The 23,870-nt window shown below is 37.4% G+C and overlaps 1 protein-coding gene across 1 annotated transcript; it reads right to left on the minus strand.

Annotated features, from left to right (window-relative positions):
- Window positions 1-10,314: 10,314 nt before the first annotated feature.
- rragca (Ras-related GTP binding Ca) lies at window positions 10,315-23,190 on the minus strand. Its single transcript, XM_053633045.1, has 7 exons — window positions 22,300-23,190; window positions 21,105-21,308; window positions 14,349-14,548; window positions 12,582-12,696; window positions 12,297-12,439; window positions 11,894-12,042; window positions 10,315-11,332 (listed from the first exon to the last, which is right to left on the minus strand). The coding sequence occupies exons 1-7, from the start codon at window positions 22,477-22,479 to the stop codon at window positions 11,178-11,180; spliced, it is 1,146 nt and encodes a 381-aa protein (XP_053489020.1). The 5' UTR covers window positions 22,480-23,190; the 3' UTR covers window positions 10,315-11,177.
- Window positions 23,191-23,870: the final 680 nt, after the last annotated feature.

The raw sequence follows: 23,870 nt of genomic DNA on the forward strand, positions 1-23,870 counted from the left end.
CATAATGGTATGTTAGCTATGACTATTTTGTAGCTTGCAAATAAATGTTGCTCATGTGTCTCCTTTTTTTTTTTTTTTTTTATCTGATGGGAATCCTACTCAGGACATACACACCCTACCCTAGACTGTCACCCAAATAAAGTAATTGGGTTTAATCTTCTACCATTGTAGAAGGTCTGGCTACACCCTTATGATGCACTTCTTAGAACTGGCTATTCATGTGTATGGCTCAAATCCAGTTTAGAAAATTGACCTATGTCCAGAAAGATGGATAAAACCAGACAGTTACATTATTGTACCGATACTGACTGGCGCTTTGGTTACTCTTCATCATTGTTTCATGATAGAGGAAACTGGCATTCATCCTATTCTGGATCTTCAAGGTGAAAATAAAATCAGCATATCACATTATTATTCCCATATTTGTGTTTGGCAGCTGTTTCGTTTCTACCCAAAGACTCCAGATAGGTTTGATAATTTTCCTTAAAATGCTAGTACACTGGGAAATTGTTGTTTGGGTTGCTATTTACACACCATAACACAAAAATCTACATGTTCATCAGCTTACATTGTTTTTTGGATGCAGTCTAGGGAACAAATGGATTCTGTCCAGCTGTATTTGTGGATTATTGAGCAATATACTGTACCTGCTGGTGTGAATAAGGCTTTACTTTATCACCTCAGTGCATGTGTTCTCTTGAGACTGCGCTGTCTATGGAAATGCACTCTGTAGCTTCACCTAGTGGTCAAAATAATTCCTAAATCTAAAACGCTTGCATACACTATAATACTTTTAAAATGTACCTTATGAAAATACTGGCCATCGCAGCATTTCTACTTGATTTTCGGCTATCAAACAATCTATAAAAAAAAAAAAAAAGCATTAAAGGACTGGAGAACAAAGACTAAACAACTATGGGGGTGCATATTATCTAACTTGTTACTTGTTGCTGAACCAAATGAACACATTATACTTACACCAAAACACATGCTTGGCCATTATTTGGAGACAACAAGGGCAAAACAGACAGCGAGTCGCTGTTTGCACTAGTGCATGTGCTGACATACACATGAAAAGAGTCCCACGAATGTGAATAATTGCAACCTTCTTTTTCCATGTTGTACAGGCTCTCATACTCCTATAACAAATGAATTCATTTGCCATCCATTGAAACCTGGTTCTGAATCACGGATATAATGAGGATAAAAGTCGTGTAATATAACCCCAGTTTAAAGTATGTTGTAAATTATCACATACAAGATAACACACTAGATTTGTAGTATTTTATCTGTTTATAAAGCAAAAAGCAATATAGCATAAAAAAAAACTTGAAAGCTAAGTATAAAAGACCAGAGCCTGTTGATTAACAAACTGTTCATTCAAGTAAATAACTGTAAACTGTAACTGTAAATACAAACTTGGAAATGATTTGTAAAGCTATACGAATAATGCTAGCCATTTCTACTCATGTATTTACATATTTGTATGTACAGTATGTATGTATGTATGTAAACTTTAAATTCTGGTGAGGACATTACTGAAAATCCTAGACTATATTAAATAATAATTTGATTAAATTCTTCACTAACATGGACAAATACAATTGGCCTTCATTTTAGGCATAAGCCAGTAGCAACCTTAGTTGAATTTTTGGATAAAGTTCTGTTCAGTGAAGACAAAAGAAAAATGCTGATTAGAACTTTCAGTAGATTCAAATTTTTCAATAAAATTTAAGAGTGATGGCAATCATTTATTCAGTTGTAGATTTATGACAGTATAGACTGCATGTGGTTATAAATCTAACACTTTCCACATACAAATATAAATTTTTCACAAGCTGAAAAAAAATCAACCACTGAATCAAAAAACCCACGATGTACCTATCACCTTTTTTTGAAGCTTCAAATGAAAGTATAATTGAAACAAGATTAAAACATGGCCCATAAGGAAACACAGCTATGTATGCAGATTACAAAGTAAAAGACACACACTTACGAGCACGCCACTTCTTCCCCACCCCTCCTCCTGTTTCAGAGCTTTGGCAGCTTCACATCTGACTTGAGAAAGGCAAATGACTTGAAGAGTGACAATCCACTGTCAACAACCATCCCTGAACTACATCGTACTGCCCCACATGGCTGCACCACGCTGAGTATGCTTCACATTTGTTACACCCAGAAAAACACTGTCTAACAACTCGGGCTCTGTCTAAGCCCACTGGACTCTAACACACACCGCACACTCCCCCCTTTTTTCTTACCCCTATCTATGACCAGAACATCCCTAGTATGGCATATTTTAAAGCTGAGTCTGATGAGAGCACAGAGCATGCAATATGTTTTTCATGATCCTCGTGAATAGGCAATGAGAGCCGAGTGAGTAGAATCCTGCGCCTCTAGCTGGAACTAGAGTGTGTATACATAGTCACACACTCAGGCAGCTTCACTTGGAGGCACCGAATGTGGACGGGTTCAGACAAGGGGAACAGGACATCCTTGTGCTAGCGATTATCCAGTGCTTCTCCATCGTGTTCCATTAAGTTTAAACAAGCAAGGGAGAACACACACACACACACACAAACACACACACATACACACTTTGTTCAGAGGCTGAGTCTGTCCAAGGGCCTGACTGTGCTGTCCTGCGCATTGTATCTGCATGAGGCTGAGATAATGGCATCTGTCACTGCTACTTTAGTCACAGCCGCTCGTGCATTGCCCATTAGCTTACTGCTGGCTGGCTGCCCTGGCTTGACATGCTCTGATGCCTTCCTACAAAAATACAGGAGACTGCTGCCACTCTCTCCCTCCCCTTCCCTCACTCTTTCTCACTTTCTAACCCTTCTGTTTAGCCCTCGTTCTTCCTTCCGTCCTTCCTTCCTTGTCTTGCCTTTTGTCTCCCTGCTGTCACACATACAGGGTGGCTTCTGTTCTGTTCTCTTGGCCTAGGAGCCAGCCATTAAAAGTGCTTAAACAAGACTGAACCATGACCACTCCTAGTTCCTTTTATGTCGAGGTTCTTACTGAGGAACATGAGACTCATATGAGCACCAATATGAGAGTCTTTCTGGAATTATGTTTATTAGAATACAAAAAGGAATAAAATCAGGATATGATGTGGACGAATATAATATCTGAAAGAAAGCCTGTCAACCTAGATACAGTGAGTGAAATAGGCTCACCTTCCACTTTATTAGGATCACATCTGCACATTCATGCAATTATCAGCCAATCACGTCACAGCAGCACAATGCATACAGGTCTAGAGCTTCACATCAAACATGTTTACTTCAAACATCAGATTGGGGAAAATGTGATGTTGGTGACTGTGGCATGGTTGTTGGTGCTAGACAGGCTGTTTTGAGTATTTCAGAAATTACCATTCTGTGTAAATTCTAGACTATTGAGTGTGAAAATCCAAGGAGATCAGCAGTTTTTGAAATACTCAAACCAGCCTGTTTGGCACCAATAACCATGCCATGGTCAAAATCACTGAAAACATCTTTTTTAACTGATGCATTTTATGTGCTTCTGCCACATGATTAGTGGATTACATAATTGCACATGTTCATGAATATACAGGTAATAAAGTGGATATATCTGTAAAGAATCAAATTCTTCTTCAGTGAGACATATATGGCCAAACTGTGAAATTTTCACAAAAGAGCCTCAAGCCAAAATGTAGCATTGGTCATGAATGAAAAGCAATTAGTTCAACAGTTACAAAAATGTATATTATAAAGAAGAATACCAGAAAAATTTGATTAAACCAAACTTGCTTTAAACAGCCTCGTGATCGCATTTATAGCACTAGTGAAATTAGTGTTGTTAAAAATTATTTGTGTGTGTGTGTGTGTGTATATATATATATATATATATATATATATATATATATATATATATATATATATATATATATATATAAATTTTTAAAAAAAGGCAGTGGATGTGTCCACTTATTAGCTATTGGTCATTAGTGTCTGCCAGTGGAGGGGATGGGAAGTGTGGCATCAGTTTTGATAAAGCAAAGCAATTTCAAGGGCTGCTATTCAGCCAAATTACAGTTGTACATCATGCTGCTCCCTTCCCCCTCCCCTTTGTACAACTGTGATGTTAACATTTCATTTGCATGTCTGCTAACACACACACACTGCGTCCATACAGAACCTTGGGCTAAACAGTTACTCATCAAGAACCAAATAATAGCACTGGCTCCATCTAGTGAGTACAGAATGGCACGTCAGCTGGTCTGTGCTGTGATGCATAATCACATTATTTCCTAATATCTGCTCATACATCGGTACATTTGCTTTAATCCATAGAGCCAGAGTTCTGTCTCTTTACTTTTGCTCTTTACAGATAATGCATGAAAAGCAGTACTAGTTTAATTACCGTCATTAAATAGAGTTCTATTTGCACTTTGAAAAATTATGAACATTTACAATCTGCATACAATACTATTAAAATAAATTACCTAATTGCAGTTATAGAGAATGTATTCAATTACTTAATAGATTTGAGAGCCTGAAATAGCCAAAAAATAAATAAATAAATAGATAAATAAATAAAAAGGACCACACCATAGACACAAGGATACAGTTTGATAATAGTAAATACTTTAGCAGGGTCATTTGTAAAACCTTAAGAATAAAATTGAAAATAATTTTTTGTTTTTCAAAGCATCAAATAATACAGCAATTGAAATACAATACTCACCACATCTGTATCACTTCTCTTAAGATGGTGCTGAAAAGAATTTCAGACATGGATATCCTGGATGGGGAACAGTGTGACTTCAACACAAGCAAATCTGCAGTGTAATAACTGACAGTGATTGCTCATGGAGACTTTAAATCAAAAACATGTATTTGGCCTTACAATGTCAAGTGAACAAAGGGAGCAGGGACTACAGAATCTGATCTCTATATTGGATATTAATTGTAAGATTACACCAGGGAAATCAGCTTCAGATTCTTGTTTTGAGCAAACTGTGGCCATGGAAGATCACTCTTCTACACTAGCTCTTGATGAAAGTTACCAGTGTGAGCTGAACATATTGCTGAATAGCAATCCTGCTTACCCTTCTCTTTACTTTAGCATGTAATCATTCACTTATTTGTCAAAATAATTATTAAGTTTAGGTTTGCTTGTTTTTTTTTTTGTTTTTTTGTTTTTTTTGGGGGGGGGGGTTGTTCACATTATCACAGCCTTTACTTATTCCTTACTTACTACTATCTTTTATATATTGTTTTAATTTTGGTCATAATTTAATTGAATACTACTACTACTACTACTACTACTACTAATAATAATAATAATAATAATAATAATAATATATGTAGATTTTTATTATGTGCTGATTTTTTGTTTTGTTTTGCCAGAGAGCCAATGCTGGGTCTGAAAAATAAATGTAAATGCATATAAACTCAGCAAAAAAAGAAATTTCCTCTCACATTCCACTGCTTTTATTTCCAGCAAATTTCTTAACATAAGTAAATATTTGTATTAACATAAAAACCTTCAACAACTGAGACATAAACTGAACAAGTTTCACAGACATTTGATGAACAGAAATGGAATAATGAGTCCCTGAACAAAGAGGGGGTTAATATTAAAAGTAACAGTCAGTATCTGGTGTCCTCCAGCTGCTTTTAGTACTACAGAGCATCTCATCCTCATGGACTGCACCAGAATTGTCAGTTCTTGCTGAGAGATGTTACCCCACTCTTCCACCAAGGCTTCCACAATTTACAAGTTCTCGATCACGTCTGGAGGGTCACATGGCTACATGTAATTTTCCACTGCAAGGACGATCAGCTGTCCTCCCTGTCTCCCTGTAGCACTGTCTTAGGCGTCTTACATTTCAGACATTGCACTTTATTGCTCTGAACACATCTGCACTCCTCATGCCTCCTTGCAGCAGGTCTATGGCATGATCACGCAGGTGAGCAGGAACCCTAGACATCTTTCTTCTGGTGTTCTACTAGTCAGTAGAAAGGTCTCTTTAGTGTCCTAGGTTATTGTAACTGTGACCTTAATTACCTACCGCCTGTACACTGTTAGTCTCTTAAGGACTGTTCCACTGGTGCATGTGCAATAATTGTTCATGGAACAAGCATGAAAAACATTGTTTAAACCCTTTCCAATAAAGATTTGTAAAGCTTATTTGGATTTTACAAAATTATCTTTAAAATACAGTCTCCTGAAAAATGGGACATTTCTTTTTTTGCTGAGTGTGTATTGTGTAACTTGCCAAACTAATAGCAACTCAACACCCAAGCAGCAAGACAAGAACAACTGTTAATAAAATTAACTCTGAACTATAAATCATCAGACTTTGAGACATGACAACATACGTATATAAACACTTCATATAACTAACTCCATGACATTTGATTTAAATTGGTTTATTTCCATGCTTTAGTAAGAAATTAGTCATTCTAAGGTAAACAATACTGCAGGCAGGGTGAGACAATGTGCAGTGAAACAGCATGCTACTTGAGGGCAGCAGGAAGCCATTTAGAGGATCTATTGCTGAATATTTACCAGAAATTAGTAGCTTAATGAAGTGGATAAAATTCTGTCACTGTTTCATTGCATCTAAATTGTGTGGAAGTGGATTTTAACTGCCGTGCCTACTTTTCATAATGACTCGTGACAATAGCTGCGAGGCTTATTGGCTTCACCAGCATCTTACGTTCCAAATGCCAGGCTCGCATTAAAATATGCAAACTATTCTGTTACACAATGCAGTATACACTTGTGCTAATTCATAGCCTGTTAATATTATTAGCTGGAGAATGTTGAATTCAGAAGCGTTTTCTCTTGCCAGAAAGGTTCGTCAGCACTGTTAGAGCATACTTACAAGGCTTGGATTAAATCTCTGTGGTGTACCACACAATTTGGTTTTAAAAAAAGATGAAAAAAGAAGAAGAAAAAGCTTGTGAATTCTGCGTTGTCTTTTGTCAGATGTCTCCATTATCAGTGGGCTAGCTGAGATCAGCAGAGTTTCATTAAATCCAGACTGAAGAAAAGCCTGGTTCTCCAAAGAACATAGTCACCTCATAGGTCTCTCTCTCTCTCTCTCTCTCTCTCTCTCTCTCACACACACACACACACACGCACACACACACACACACAATCCTGATCTACATCAGGACATCTACATATTGTGTCAGATAATCCCAGGAATGTGAGCAGTTTTTACCCCTCAGGTGGAACCAGCCTGCCAGAGAAATGTTTTATTCTACGACACGTCAGCAGACATTAGAATATAAAATCTTTAGTACTCAATGTTCTAAAGATTCTACAAGGTGTCCCAAAAGTCTCCATACATAGGGGAAATGAACACTTTTTAGCAAAATGACTTCCAGAATTTTTTATACTTGGTTTATATTAGTTTTTTTGTTTGTTTGTTTGTTTTTACAGATAGACTTTAAGAACGCCTTTGACGAAGAACATATTGAAATCATTCTCGTGGCTGGATTGAGAAGCTGTTGCTCGATTGCGATGGACTTTAACAGGAAACATGGTGAGCACATCACTGTTGCCAAATTTATTAACAAATTCAAAAACACTCGAAGTATTGCGGATTAAACGAGAAGTGAATGTCCATGAACATCTGCTGGAGACTTTCTGGACACCCTGTATATTAGAGCCTAGTCATCTTTAGTCACGGTCTTAATAGTAACACAATGCACAACACCTACCTTAAATTCAGATGTTTTTAGTAAAACATTATTTCCTAATTAACATTAAATGTATAATTTCAATCTGTATATTTCATTACTAATATGGCTCGCTCAAAGCTTTTACCTCAACACCTTCGCTTTTTTCAGTGTCCCCGCTTGTTTAGTTCCGTTCTCGTGATGCTCTTCTCTGTATTGGATTATTCTCCTAATGTAGGGGTTCTCACACATTTTGTAGCCAGAGACCAACTCCAAAAAAAAGCTTAAAAAATTAAATAAATAAATAAATAAAAATCCATAGACTTTTTCATATACATATTTATTGAAACATTATTTAAAATTGTACAGTAATTTGTCTATTTTTGAATTCATCAGAGTTTTATTATGAGAAATCTTTTCAACATGACAAAACACAAGTAAGTACAAGGTGATATTATTTATAGCCTGCTTGTTTTTGAGATCAAGTGACTAATCAAACAGGCTAATAATGATAAGAACTCAATAATATCTAGGAGCTTTGATAATAGTGGGCTGTGACTTCTACTGCTGTAACTAAATAAATAAATAAATAATCAACCACTGATCACCTGGTTTTGCTTCATGGACCCCACGGTCAGTCATTCAACTAATAGACAGGGTGTCCCAAACGTCTCCATACGTAGGGGACTATGTTTGCCAGCACCACGTCGGTTGTGCCTTCATCAGTGGATGTTCATGGACGTCCACATCCAGTCTTTTTGAATTCGTTAAGAAGTTTGGGAACAGTCATGTGTTTTGAGCAGGATGATCAGTGTAAATTGTTATTTTGTTTAAAGATCTTTTTTTTTTCCATTTAGTACTGCCCTTTGAGCACTAAATAAGATAGTTACATGTCTCCCAGAAGACAACATACTAACAATTTACACGATCATTCTGTTCAAAAGTTTACACACCCCTGGCTCTTAATGCATTATGTTGCCTTCTTAAGCAACAGCGAATGTTTGCACCTTATGTAATAGTTGTGTACGAGTCCCTCAGTTGTCCTCAGTGTGAAAAAGATGGATCTCAACATCATATAGTCACTGTTGGAAAGAGGTCAAATATGCAGAAGATGCTGGAAAAGCAGAGAATGTGCAGGACCTGGAGAATTTTTCTGAAGAACTGTGAGCAGTTTAACTGCTCAGGACAAACAAGGGACTCAACTATCACAAAAACAAAAAACAGGCATGGATCATCCAGGTAAAAACACACAGTATTAAGAATCAAGAGCATGTAAACTTTTGAACGGGGTAATTTTTTTTTATATAAATTCAGTTAATATTGTGTCTTGTGGTCTATATGTAATGTGAAATAGCTTATTCAGGACAGTACTAAAAACATGGGATTTTATGATCCGTCTTATTTTGTTAACAGTATTAAGATTTAGCTGATTATGCAAGGGGTATGCAAACTTTTGGGCACAACTAATTTTATATATATATATATATATATATATATATATATATATATATATATATATATATATATATATATATATAAATAAACCAAGAATGAAAAATTTTAGAAGACATTTTGCTAAAAAGTGTTAATTTCCCCTACATACGGAGACTTTTGAGTCACCCTGTATGAATTTCCCCAGGTCTTCTACGCAGCACATTCATAACATCCAAACCACAACCTCCATGATGTAAAAGTAAGGTACAACATCCTAAGGAAAAGTATTATTGCCAGAAATCTGAGTGAACAGCACTCTAGATGGAATCATACGTTTCATGAAGAGGCAATGGGTTTGCGAAGTGAGGATCTGTGTTTATATTGGTTTGTATTGTGTTCAAACTGACCAATATATCTGATGTGCAAGGTAGCTACAGTACACCAAGCAGCATGACTTCAGTGCATGTTTTATTTCTTGTGAATGGTAACATTTGTAGCAGAAATAAGCCAGATATAATCTCATATGCAATCCGAAAAGCAAGAATCACAAGAGGTCTGGAGAAATACTCTAGTAAGGTTAGAATGAGAGATTTGGTTGTTCCTTCTTTGATTTCATTTATATTGGGTTAGTGTGCATCCCCTACCACCTCAAAAAAAAAAAATTTTTTTTTACATGGATTCAGCAGACATGCTTGGAATGAGTGTGACAGATTATCAGCTACAACGTGGAATCTTATGATCAATTTTTACCCCAAATAAAATACTCATAATTCTGTGAAAAGAGTGAAGTGAATATGTCAGTGATAGAAGATACTGGCACCACACAACCCGGAATGTAGTTCATTCAAACGTTCATTCTGACTCGAACCACCGTGTGCGGAGATGTACAGAGTCTCCGAGACCAAGCAGCTAAACAAAAGTGAGTGCAATCACAGTGTCCTACCGCTTAACTGTACAATTATTTCCCTGTTTTGTAACATTCAGAGTGAGAGATGAGGGCTGCACAGCTAAACCGCTTAATAGCAAAAATAACAGCTTTGGGACTCAAAGGAGTCATTTCATGACTCAGCTTTGGAGTCATTTCGACACAAAAGACGGTGATTCCACTTTAATTATAACGCAGCCGACTACTAAATCCTTATATCTATGAACAGCACGACACCTTTAATGAGTGCTCTGTGAACGTTCCATCATTGTTGTCTGACAAAGCATCAGGGTTTCTCTGGAGACAAGAATAACTGTTTATTTCAATTAATTATTAATTTTTTAAAAATACAATTATTTTGTTACAACTGTGCAGCCCTGTGTGTGAGGTCACATCACCACTGTGAGCCTCAACAGGAAGGAAAGGAACGCACATACATAAATACACACACGCGCACACACCTCCTTCACACAAGCAGGCTACACAATGCACTTTAATCCCTTTTCACACTCCCTGGAGAACCTTTAAAAACGCAACAGCTTAGGAAATTGGATTAGGTAAATGTTGTAAGCAGGTACTTGCATCATGCAAGTCTCCTCTATATAAGGCTTCACAAGCATTGTTGTGTACACATAGCCAGCTCTCCCATCGGTGCCCAATAGCAAGTACCATCACATTTTCTGCCATTGGATTAAACCAGATGCTTTGTAGAATCAGCTCATGAGGCCAGGAGTAAAACAGTACAGGGTTCATTCAGCTGCTGTTGCTCAGGTAGCGGTCAGTGTGTGAAGGCTTTGTGCAGAGAGGGCCACACTGCGTTCCCCTCGGCTTGCATTTCTTGTCATTTGATTGCGGTCTAGTATTATTCTTTTCAACCAGTGTGTTAATGCCATTTAATAACACAAAAAGGGCTGGCTTCTTGTGCATCTTCCCTTCTGTCCTATTGCTTACCCCGTTATGCTGCAAACGTCCACCCCATTGCTCTGTGTTCTCTTTCAGAGGCTTTAGAGTCCTTTGCTCTGTGTATAAGGCATTTGGGAGCAGGCAGAATGGTTGGCATGGCAGTGTGCCTCCCATTTATTGTCTTTCGGTCTTTTTCCACCGACTCCCTCTTCCTCTCTATTCTTTTCCTCCTCTCATCTTTGCATTCTCTACACGGTGCTCCGGGGGGTGCCATTCAGTGCCACCGTCTTCATCAAGCAGGGTGTTCCAGCAGCCTGAGCTCCCATCCTCGGTGTGGACAGACCAACCTCAAACACTTCATGAATCGCTTTCCGGAAACAGTGGAAATTGTAGTCTATTAAGCCTATAATTCAAAAGAGAAGCACGTGCTAAAATGATTTACAAAATAATTTCTGCCCACTGTGTAGAACTAATACTGTATATCTGAACAGAATAGAGTGGGGATCACAATCACAGTTCAATAATTCATTCAATTATTCAACTGTGATATTGGTGAGCTTAGCCAAAGTTACACTTTCTATACGGTTGTGTAATAATTATTTATCCATAGACTTTTTGATTTAAAAAGACAAAGAAAATGTAGACTTTAAATCATGCAATAGGGAAAAAATGCTCTAAAGGTGCAATAACTGCAATAATATAATTCCAAGATTTGAGTCAAATGATTCAATACAGGGGAGATGGGATTCAGATCTAGAGGGCCACTTTACGGCAGAGTCAGCATTTTACTGCATTTAATACTCTGCAACGAATTTTGAGTGTTGGAAGTGTGAACACCACAATGGGCTGTGATCCTCCAGGCCCGGAGTCTAACACTCTCATGTAAACCATTTAACAGGTATATTTAATGCCATTGGTGAACCTTAATTAAAGGGGTAAATGTGGGGGAGAAAAAGCTGTTAACCTTTGCGCTCGAAGCTCTCTTCTCTAAGAATACAGACAAGGGCAAGAAACTTGGTGACTTCTTTCAGGTAGAGGACAGTGGTGTTATTGAGTTTAATGATCGCCATTGACTCCTTGTCATAGGCGCTGCCACTGCCATCTTCCTTTAATCTGTACAGATAAAACAAAGACCTGTTAGACACCATTACTACCAGATAGAAAATGCAGCATACGGTAAATGTGAAACTGACATTTTAGTCACATATGCACATTAATAAAAAAATATAGAAAGAAAGCCAGAAATAATAAGACTGAGGAGAATACTGCAACACTGATGCACTACATGTGAGCATGCACACATATTTAAGCTAAAGCAGTGTATACACTATGCATTTATGAATTAACTCTGAAATCTGCAGTTTTACCCATAGATGCACGACACGTCAATGACCACGTCAATCATGTCACAGCACAGCTCATAGGACTGCATGTCTACCGGTGAACTGTCTGTGGCGATGTAGATCTTACTAACCACATCGAACAGGAAAGCCTTTTCAATCCCTGAATTCTGTCAGCAAGAAAGCAAAAGAGGTGTTGAGGAAGACTGTGAGACACAATGTCAAACAGGGCTCAATGCAGCATTTTCTATATGAAAAATAAAAAAAAGATTCAAAGCTTATATTTTATAAGGAGGATAATAAAGTACATACAGAAATAAAAATGTTGAGAAGGTTCTCCAGGGTTGGCAGCTGGGGAATGAGCTTCTGAACCACTTTACTGAACGCCTCAAATATAGAGTGGTCATAGATACTTGTCAAATAGAAGCTGCCCAAAAAAACAAAACAAAAAAAAAAACAATCAAAAAACACACGAACAAGATAAGAATTAGGTTTGCAGAAATCCAGCACTTTCAAACTGATATCTGATTACAGTCCCAATTACCCTTTAAAACGACTGCCGCTTACAACAATAAAAGAATAGCAAAAGTCACGCAGTTAAACTAAGGCATGCATGTTCCTGAGTGCAAGACCATGAAAACTAATACAGATGGAAGGCTATTTTCCAAAAGATGTGAAGTGAAAACAAAAGCTGGATCAAGTGAACACATGTCACACCTAATGCAGCTAGGCTACAGAGTCATTTAACTCTCACACACCTAGATTAATTTACACAGAGCAAAGGGTTTGTAATGCCTTACAGTGCTGTGTAAATGTTTCAAATACTATGAGGATTGGATATGAAAAAATGACAAGCAGTCCTATCATCAGTTATTATTATTATTATTATTATTATTATTATTATAATTACTATCATTACTACTACTACTACTACTACTACTACAGCAACATTACTACTACAACTACTACTACATTACTACTAAAAAACATTAATTTAATTAATACATTCATTTAATTAAAATATACATTTTTAATACAATTTAATAATTATAACAAGACAATAGGAAATACGAAAAATTATCAAATTATTTACTTATTTACTTTTTAATACAAAAAAGTAAATAAGCTGAAATAATATAAAAGTAAAACAATGCTAAACGAAAATAAATAACTTTTTCAATGAACAGAATTTGACAAATAAATGCATGATTTAAATACTAAAGTACAGAACCGGGTTTGGAAATTGAGGAGACCTTCTGAATATCGGAGGATTACAGTATCTCAGCAGCTCTACTGAAATCCCATTTTGAGCAGTTAATGTTTAACGCTCAGCGCTCACACACACACACACACACCATTTGATTCGGTTTTCTTTATTTGTAGTAAACTTTAGTTTGTATTTCAATCCAACTTTAGCCTGTTCATCTTGAGCCATCTTTGGACAAGGGCCTAAGGAGAATGTGGCAGTGTTGATCAGAGCATGCATAACATGTGGTATGCATTGTACTCCTCCCCTCTGGCCAAAACAAGCCATGAGCACACACTCCAAGTCCTTGTCACTTCTGTTGCTGAGCTGTACTCACAGTGATGCCAAAGCACAAGAAGTTCTGCGTTATCTTTGTGTAAGCTTAGCAAATGATAAATATTTGCTAAACCTACTAATCCATTACCCTGTTTAACATACCAAATAGTTTTTCTTTTCTTAAATTATATTACAAGTAGAACTGCAAAGCATTATTGGTATTTTACTATTGGTTTACGTAAAGTTTATACTGTGTTTCTCGGGAAAGACTTTCTTTTTTATTTTTACCACTGTGCAAACCTATGACCCAATGAAAGTAGCAAATTCTATTGCAATACACTATTTATGCAATAGCGGCACTGTTTAGCATGTATTAAATTTTTTATAAACTTAATATTGCAAAAGCCAGCATCACATAGGGCAGCTGGAAACTGGGGAGAAGGTGATGAAAAAGCAACAGTAATGCTTTTTGTGAAGACACTTGATTTGCTTAGTATTTCACAATTCACAGAAAGACAAATGCACTGCATTCAAGCCAAAAAGAAAAAAAAGCTTACCTAAGATGCAGTTTCTCCAAGCTGGCATCAGCCAGGTCATCATTAGCCCTCTGGTGAATATCCCTCTGCGTCTCAATTTTGTGGTCGTCAGACAGGCCGTCAACTTTATGGATGAACACTTCAAAGTTGATTTCAGGGTTGACGCGATAGGCCCGAGATACCGTTAAGTGGAGTCTGCCAAGAGCCTCCACGTAGTCATCCTATAAGAGAGAAAACAGATATAAAACAAGACCATGTCCCCATGGTTTATTTGATTCCCAAGAACACAAAATGTGGTCAAAGCAGGGTGACAATAAAGCATATGATGTATGTGGCGCATTTCCCAGTATGGCATTCTATAAGACTGGGAAACCTAAGCAAAAAAATTCATATAGTATTTAAAATAATGTTTGATGATAGAAAGTGTGTGTACATCATTTCACATTTTTATGAAAATGAAACCTCTTTTGGGATTTCCTCAATCGTGGCCATTTACCGATTTGATGGATGACACTGGTCCTCGAATGACCTTTGTCACAATCTTATACGTAAGGAATAATGCATGAAGGACTATGCTGTTATGCAAAAATAATACACGCTGGGGTGGTGTGACACATTATCACCCTCAAGTGGATTTTCATTCTACTCACACCACAGAAATTTGCCAACGGTTACAATTTTTTAATTAACAAATGACTCATTGTGTTTTGTTTTGTTGTTTTTTTAAACTGTTTATAGTTACATTTAATGTTATGGAACTTCTTGAGACAAGTTAGTTCTTGCTATCACTTACATTATACACATCTAACAGAAAACTTCACAATATCAATGATTATATGTTTTTCTTTGTTCAACACCACCACACTTCTTTAAACCCATTTATTATTAGCCTTATGTGGAACATCTATCATATATGATCAGATATGTCCCTGTGAATGAGCTTAGACTGTAAAAACGCTAGTATTACGTTTATATTACTACGCTAATTCTGTCATCTATGTTACAGCTGGAAGTACAGTCAGAGCTGTGCTGTTATTCAAAAACTAATGCACATCTCCTGATCCAAGAATGCAACTGTGCTGTAGTATAGATAAAAAGAGATAACTAGTGAAGCTTCGTTATTTGCACCGTAATCAAGGTGGCATAACTATTCATTGGCTATGGCTGTTTATTTGCTAGGATGCTCCGACTAGATATTAATTGGACAAGTATTACAAAAAAGTTGTAAAATGAGTCCCATAGCTCTCCCTTTCACATATAGAGTAAATAGAAATAGTTATTATTATTATTCATATTTAGATTAAAAGTAATTAATTGCTATGAAACAATTATGCTAAGATAAATAAGCAAGTTAAGAGTTAAAAATAAAAAGTATCCATCACCAAGACAGAATGTGACTGAGACACTCCTGCTTCACTCCTTTCTGCCAAAGCCAATAGCATATGTGGAAAAGGAAACGCAACCAATTAGAAAACAGTTATGCTGTAGGGCAAAAACATGAGGTGCTTATCAATTAATTTTGAAGCATTAGTATTTTTGTTCTTAAATCAGGAGATACGCTGTACCAAACTACAGAAGTAAGTGTGATTTGCAAGCATTACGTCTGTGTTGGTGCAAGTAATGATTGCTGTGAGATGTTGCTAGATTTCAGGATTTACGTTTTTAAAAAAAAAAAAAAAAAAAAAAAAAAAAAAAAAAAGTCCTTAGATCATTAAATCAAGGTCATTAATCAATGATGAAAGTTTAGGTTTAGGCCTGCTTACATACTACGTGACATGAAGACCACAAACACAGATGCAGCAAAAGGAAGCAGCAGAGAAGCATCTTTCACAACATACAGTACAACACCGGATTTGGTTAAGTTAAAGTGGAACATCTCATCCGTAAATATCACTGTAGGGAAGGACGTCATAAGCTGACCTATTCATGAAAACCGATTTGTGAGCATTCCATATGACAGGAAAGAAGTCACCGAGGGTTATATTTGGAAAAAGAGACATTTCTACAGTGGAACAGGAAGCTAGAAGATAAATGCTGACATCGGACAACGAATCATGAATTGCCAAGCCACAAGTACTTCTCAAACAGCTCTGAAGCTGCTACTGAAGATCAAATCACTCAAAGGCTGCTTCACTTTTCTTCTACTCATTTGTCTTCTAACTTAAGAAGTAATTTAAGGCAAAAGTCAGTATCTGCTAGGGCTACACGATCGTTTTTAAACCAAAATCATGATTTGAAAGCGTGCAATTTCCAAATCGCAAGCACTGCGGTTATTTCAATTAAGGACCATCAAATATGTTAACAAGCCTTGTTGACTGTTTTCTTCCGGAGCATTTTACGTTTGACACAGAGTTTAACCAATAGGGGGCATTAACACTGCACATGCTGAGTGAATGAGTCAAGAACGTCATTTGGAAAAGATGAGCAGGAGCTAGGCTTGCTGCGATAGTCTGTGTTCCCGGAGTTACACGGTGTTCGACTGCACACTGATCACCCACTGTCGTTTTGCTTTTTTATAGTAATAAAAATCATTTAGTTCAGTTAGAGAACGGACGCTACAATTAAAACCTGAACGCGTCTGCTCAGTTCAGCATGAACCGAAAGAGTCGCAGCACAGATCAGATTTCATTTATCACGTAACAAGTGTGAGGCGAGCTGACTGACAACACAACGGTGGAAGATTTGGTTTCAAAAGTTTTAGATTTAATCTAAGTGAGTTTGTCATTGTACTGCTTTGTTGTGTTTGTCCATTAAGAATAATAATAAACCCACCATTCAAGCAATTGCCGCCTCCGAATTGCCACTAATTTGAACGCGAAAGGGAAATGCGCACGGCAGCATGAGCATTCATAAGTGATTTAAAAGCGATGGGGGAAAAGTAGGAAACACTCCAATGGGATTCATACTTTCCCACTGGCCATACAGGAGAAAACATCGCTACTGGATTGAAAGATGCGCTAGCTGACTGGGGTCTGAACGAAGAAGGCCAGGTGTGCATCACCACAGACAATGCAGCCAACATAATACAGGCAGTGAAAATAAATGGATGGAGAAGGCTTCAGTGTTTTGGTCACAGACTCCATCTTACTATATATATAAATTTTATAATCGGAAGTTCATATTCATATAGAATACATAATCATATACACGTATCATTTTGAACAATTAGAATTCAAACTGTTAACATAGCTAATGTTGAATATTTAATTTATATATAACAACAATGATAATTGTTTAACAGAATTTTCTGCATATACTATTATTTGTTTCAAATTTCAGTATTCAGTTTGTTTTAAAGAACTTTGTATTATGAACAAATATGAATTATTAATGAACAGTGGTGGATGTGTATAAATTAACATTAACTTAAATAAATGCTGGGGTTATTTGCTTGATTTGTCATGACAGATGCTTGCATCATGACAGCTTTATTTGAGGGGGGAGAAAAAAATAAAATAAAATTTGCCACAATGTTGAAGTGGTTTTAAATAATCACTAACACTAGAAATGGCATTGTTTTGTTTGTTTATTGTAGTGTTACAAGATAAATTTGTGATTATGCTTTCCCAAATATCTCTTTCTGGGGATTAATAAAAAGTATTATCTAATTATCTTATCTTTCTTTGATGCTGTGCAAGCCACAACAAACCTGTAGCTCTTTTTTTTTTCTTTTCTTTTTTTTAATAGTCAATCGCATTTTAAATCGCACATAATTTTGATCATAAAAATCACAATTAGATTTTTTCTCTAAATCGTGCAGCCCTAGTATCTTAATTGTATCAAAACTGGATGTGTTGTTTTTGGCCTGCCATTTTATGGCAATGGATTAATCAATAACCTTAAAATTAACCATCAAACAACCATCTATCTAATTATATTTTTGTTTCCCTCTATAAACAGTTACTATATTAGTCGGTCAGCAAAAATATATATGGGTTGTAGCATCTATCGGTGAACATGTACATGCTACTAGGGTGAAATATTAACTGACAAAAGCAAAAAACAATCATGAGGAAAATGTTGTACAGTTTAAGGATAATGTATTGTTCAATGAAGCACTATTCTTGACCTAGGGAATCTAAAATATTTTTTATACCACATGACGCTTACATATTATATCATCTTAAGGTCACCTAAATGTAGTTACAGGTAACATGTTCTCTCATGAAGCTGAAAAACACAATACAATTATCTGTCATGAGATGAATGAAATGATCTTATTTCAGAACCACATCTGTTCTAATGCCTATTAGCTAATCAGATGATGTTCTCGAGCTTGATATGAGTCATCAAATATAAGTTGCAAAACATCATGCTCAAAGTAAGAAAATGGTACAGAGGCCGTGTCACATGTTTCAGCTTTATATATCAAGGCTTGAATTTCCAGGCTTTATATAGAGTGTGAATTACTGACCAAAGTCCCAGTTAAGAATCAACAGCTTGAGATCAGGTTTAATGCCAGTGTTGTTATTCTGTTTATTTTGTTATCAAGGCATTCATTTTGATATACTGATTTGAATAACTGTAAGGATTTATAGTGTGCAGTTTTTTTTTGTTTTTTTTAAGGGTTTTGTATTTTAAGGGCTGTCTCAATAACAAAATCTTTTGAAATGCACTGGAACATTCTCTCCCTAAAAAAAAAAAAAAAAAAAGCACAACTAAAGTCAGGGAGCATCGATGCTCACTTTGTTCCTTTACCGGAAATGACATCATATTTTCTGATATATATGAACTCTCATCCAACTTCGTCTACTTTGTAAGTAATTTGTTATCGTTGTTGTAGCTCTCAAATGATTACTTACACTTGCAATTTTATTTGATGTTCTATATATGGTTTTTCTGAGTCTAACAACTTTTTAGTGTTTAATGATTTTTTTAAAAATCCACTAGCTAGCCTATTGGTACTTTTCCACTGCACAGTACGGCTCGACTCTGTAGTACTCACGATGGACGTATCGCCGGCAAATGTCTATTTAGAAGGTGTACAAATTGAACAAGTGCAAGACTTCAAATATTTGGGGTCCTTGGTCCAAGAGAAGAATATTGCCTTGGTCGCAGAAGTCCTAAGCTGAATCAGCCAAGCTACAGCAGCAGTTGTGTCACTCAAATCGTGCCTGTGGCAAAAGGCTAACATCACCATTGCGACCAAAATGCACCTCTTCCGGACCTTGATTATTCCAATATTGCTATACACTGCAGAGACTTGGACCGTTCTCAAGTCCGAAATTAACAAGCTCGAGGTCTTCCAAATGCGATGTCTCAGACAGTTCCTAGGTGTCTTCAAGCATGATCCACTTCGGAATGAATTTATTTGGCATGAAGGCGATGACCAGCTAACAATTGAAGAGGCGATCCAGAAAAGACGTCTGCAGTGATTCGGGCATGTTTGCTGAATGGACAATGACCGACTACCGCTCCAAATCCTCTGGCACCGACATCCACAAACTTGGAAAGTGCACTGTTCCACACCCAAGAAGACCTGGGCGAAACAAGTTGAAGATGGCTTTAGAAACCAGCGCCTCTGACCTCCTAGCCACCGACTGATCAGCATGGAGACGAGTCGTGAATGAAGTCTGTAACCCTGCAGCACCTACAGCAGCATACATGCACCGGAGGCGACCCTGGCACGATGCCAGCTAAGGAAGATAATGAACAAGTGTGCCTCCTATTTGGCTGGAATGAAAGCCTGCAATCACACTGGTCCTTTGCAGAGTAGTGTGAAGACCCCTGATCTACTTTTCTTTTTTTTTTCTACTAAAGTGGCTTTACATATCTGAGCATTTATCCAAAATTTATTTTCAGGCCTCTTCCACACAAACATTTTCCTCATACTTATGAATTTAAAGTTCTTTACACTAGAAAACACCTGGAATGTTTTGAATATTCAAGGAATTTTTCATAACAGTAGTTCACTAAGGCCGTCTACAGGTGATCCACCCGAAAATTGATTTGAGTTGGAGAAGCCAATGTTTCTCTAGGCAGACAACAGTGCCGTTTTGTCTACAAACAACGCTGCTCTGAACAGCACTCTGAGCACAGCGCCAAGGTGTGAAATAGAAGCAAAGTTCACTCAAATTCAACTTTGACCTGGTTTTCACCATCTTTTTCACAACCAATAATATGAGTCCTCATGTGACATAGCAAGGACGCAGGTTTTCTCCGGTCTTCTCCAAAGCAAAGCTAAGCTAGACTTTAGAAACATTCAGAATAAGCTAAGCTTATGAATAATCTTTAACCTAGTGGTGAAAATGCTCGTCATTTATACGGTGCACCTACCTGATCACATGAAAGCACAGTGTGCCATTTTTGTCCAAGATCTGGACTGATGAGACGGTGTCCACTGGAGTTTGTTTGAAGGGGACGTTAGAGGATATACATGCTCATGATTTTGCTGGATGTAAGGTTCACAAAATTCTTAGCTTATAATCAAGTAATAGTCTTCATGGCCACTGGTTTCATGTTTGATTTCCTGCTTTATATATGTATTCTTTTTCAATCGTCCAACACAAGAATTGCTCTGGCCAACAACCAACTGACCGACCAGCCTTAGACCAGTGTGGTAAGTGTTAATGTGAACTCGATCTCTTAGTCAAGATGATCTTAAAACCTTGATACTTTTAGAAAGCCTAGGTCTGGTAAATTAAAAACATAAAATTGCATCTCTTGTGCTACAGAATAGGCTTAACTAACAAGACAGTGGAACAAAAGTGAGGAATTGACAGATAGTATCAAGGGACAGAGTTTTAAACGTGTTTCTTTAAATATTCCTCACTATACCTGTGCATCAATGACAAATATCAACGCGCCGGTTCCTCTGAAGATCATTTCATAATCAAAGGTCGGGTCAAAAAAGTCTACTTGACCAGGAAAGTCCCAGATCTGAAAGTTGACAAAGGAGCTGCTGGAGAGGTCATCCTTGTAGATTTTATTTGTGCTCTCCAGAAACAGGGTCTCATTAGGGGACATCTTATGAAACACGACCTGAGGAGGGAAACATTATTCACGTTATTTATATTACGGCACAGTTCAATGAATTCATGTTGCTGGGGGGAAAAAAGGTTTTAAGTAGAACTATTGAGTAGAACTTTACTAGCAGGTCATCAGTAGGTTGAGAAATCAGGCATAAGTCAGTCAAATGCACCGGGATTCAAGCCCTAAATGATTCGAGCGGCTCAGTCACGCACATTACAACGTCTGTCTTGAAGCAGGGACCGCCGCTGTGAGGTTTGGTGGAAGGATGAGTGTTGGATTTTCTCAGGAGGCCAAAGATTTATAACCTTGACTCCGACCGGCTTTAGGTTCAGCACCATTCATCTGAAGAGTGACCTTAGACATGCTTTTTCTATAATACGAAACGATACTAAGCATCGGTATAGAAAAATAACTAACAACTCTACATAAAACTCCCCCCCCCCCCCAACCCTCACCCCACTTCCAGACTATTCCTTCATGAAAATGTTTTTTGGTGGTACTAGTAGATAAGATAACATTACCTAAGCTTACTTCTTACTACTTTCAAATAAATAAACAAATAAATAAAAATAATAGGATTAGTGACATACTCTGGACGTCAAATGTAGAGACAACCAGCTAATACAAAAACAATATAAATACTCTTCATTTGCGCTTCATCATGGTAAGTTAAAGTATTTTTTTAGTTAGCTTGTCAATTTTAACCTTGAAATAAATCCTGAAAATCCATTTCAGAGAACCTATAGTTGTTTAGCTAAATGGCACCTTTGCTAACTCAGCACGTCTATGGTGTCTATCGCTTAATCCCAATTGGCTGCTTACTCCCTACATAAGCACACTACGTCGCGCATTAGGCAAAAGCTTTTACAACCAGTGTAGTGAACTATCTGTCCAATAGAGAGGCATTTGGATCTGAACTTTCGTCTGAACGCCTACAGCTGTTTGGCGGTAGGAGTTAGCCGTGAGGAATAAATCTGTCCAGTCTCGTTTTCACTCATACCTTCTGAATGGAGGACTTCCCGCTCCTTCGCAAGCCCATTAGTAGTATTCTCGGCTTGCTGTCGGAGGGTGCTGGACTGTCCTCCATGTCTGTCTCCTCTTCTCCATAACCGAAATCTTTGGGGAACGAGTCAGCCACCCCATAGCTATCTGCCAGTGTTTCTCCGTACTGAATCGACATCTTGACCCAAACGACGCTTTCTCCCCGAAAATCCCCCACCCCTTTTACTCTACACTCATCTGCTTTAACACACAGCTGTCGCTCATCCAGCACACACACAGTGTAGCATGAACAAGCACAAAATGCCTCCCTATCTATTAATAGAGAACAAAGTCGTTCAGAGACATTCGTCTTCCCCAATGTTTCTCTGTAGCGAAAGCTTTACTTTAGTCCCGCCCCCTGTTTGCTTATTGGACAATCTTCTGGATAGTTGGGTTGTCATTGGCTGAACCCGCTGTCAGTCTCCAAAGGAGGCCGAGGATGCGGGGAGATCCGTTAGAGTCATGTGCTTGACAGTCACCTGACTGCTCTGGCGTGCACGCGGAAATGCAGTGTTCAAGAAGCCAAACCGTCTGTTTGTCGGTTTCCGGATGGGAAAAGCTTAGACGTATAACACATTTATTCCCTGTGCAATCCCCTCCGCTTTTCCCCTGCTCCAACACACCCACTTCAGCTCCTAAAAGGTTGATAATTAGCTTAATCAGGTATGTTGAGAGCAGATACTCCAGGCCCAGGGTTGGGAATCTCTGCTCTAGATTTGTGCATGCTCATTTAAAAAAAAATAATAAATAACAGGGAAATAAAATGGTTCTGAGCAGACTTTGAAAGAATTGAGAGCATTGGCACTCAAATATACTCCACTGTCAATTAGAAAGGAAAGTGTACATTGTTCAGAGGCATTGATTCTTTCAGTCTATCTTTACACACACTTACATATACACTCAGGTTTAGGGGCAATTTATTTTTAGAAGGTCGGAAGCAACCAGAGGACCTGGAGGAAACCCAGGTGGACAAGCAGGGGGAACATGAAAACTTGTATATTTTATCTCGTAATTATTTTTAGTGGCTCTTCAGGGCTGTCATTGCTAACCACAAGATGGCGCTGTTTGGTAGTCTATGACAGTTCTGATAGATTACTGAAGATAAATAATAAATGCAGTGGTGTTAATTTAGGCACCGTCTATACTTCTTGACTAAGGCTTATTTCAGCCTCCATCTCGATTTTAACACTAAACTGGATTCGGACTCATGTGTATACAGTGAACTAGCATGACATTTTGTGTGTTCATGGGATAAAATGTGCTGTTGTCACATAGTAATGAGTGAACCCATGTAATGTTTAGATTTATTCTGCAGTGTTGTCAATTTCTCAATTCTGATTTCCAGAAAGTGTTGAAAAAATTTCCGTAACATCACGGCCTTGATGGTTCTGACTGTAAGGAACAAAATCACATGTTTTTATTTAAGTGCTTGTTCTAATAACTTATTGTCTCTATAGAAAAAAAAATACACAAGGGAGTGTATGGGAAGGTTGCCCATATATATATATATATATATATATATATATATAT

The sequence above is a fragment of the Ictalurus furcatus genome, chromosome 1, assembly GCF_023375685.1.
Source record: "Ictalurus furcatus strain D&B chromosome 1, Billie_1.0, whole genome shotgun sequence".
In the NCBI taxonomy this organism is placed as follows: domain Eukaryota; kingdom Metazoa; phylum Chordata; class Actinopteri; order Siluriformes; family Ictaluridae; genus Ictalurus; species Ictalurus furcatus.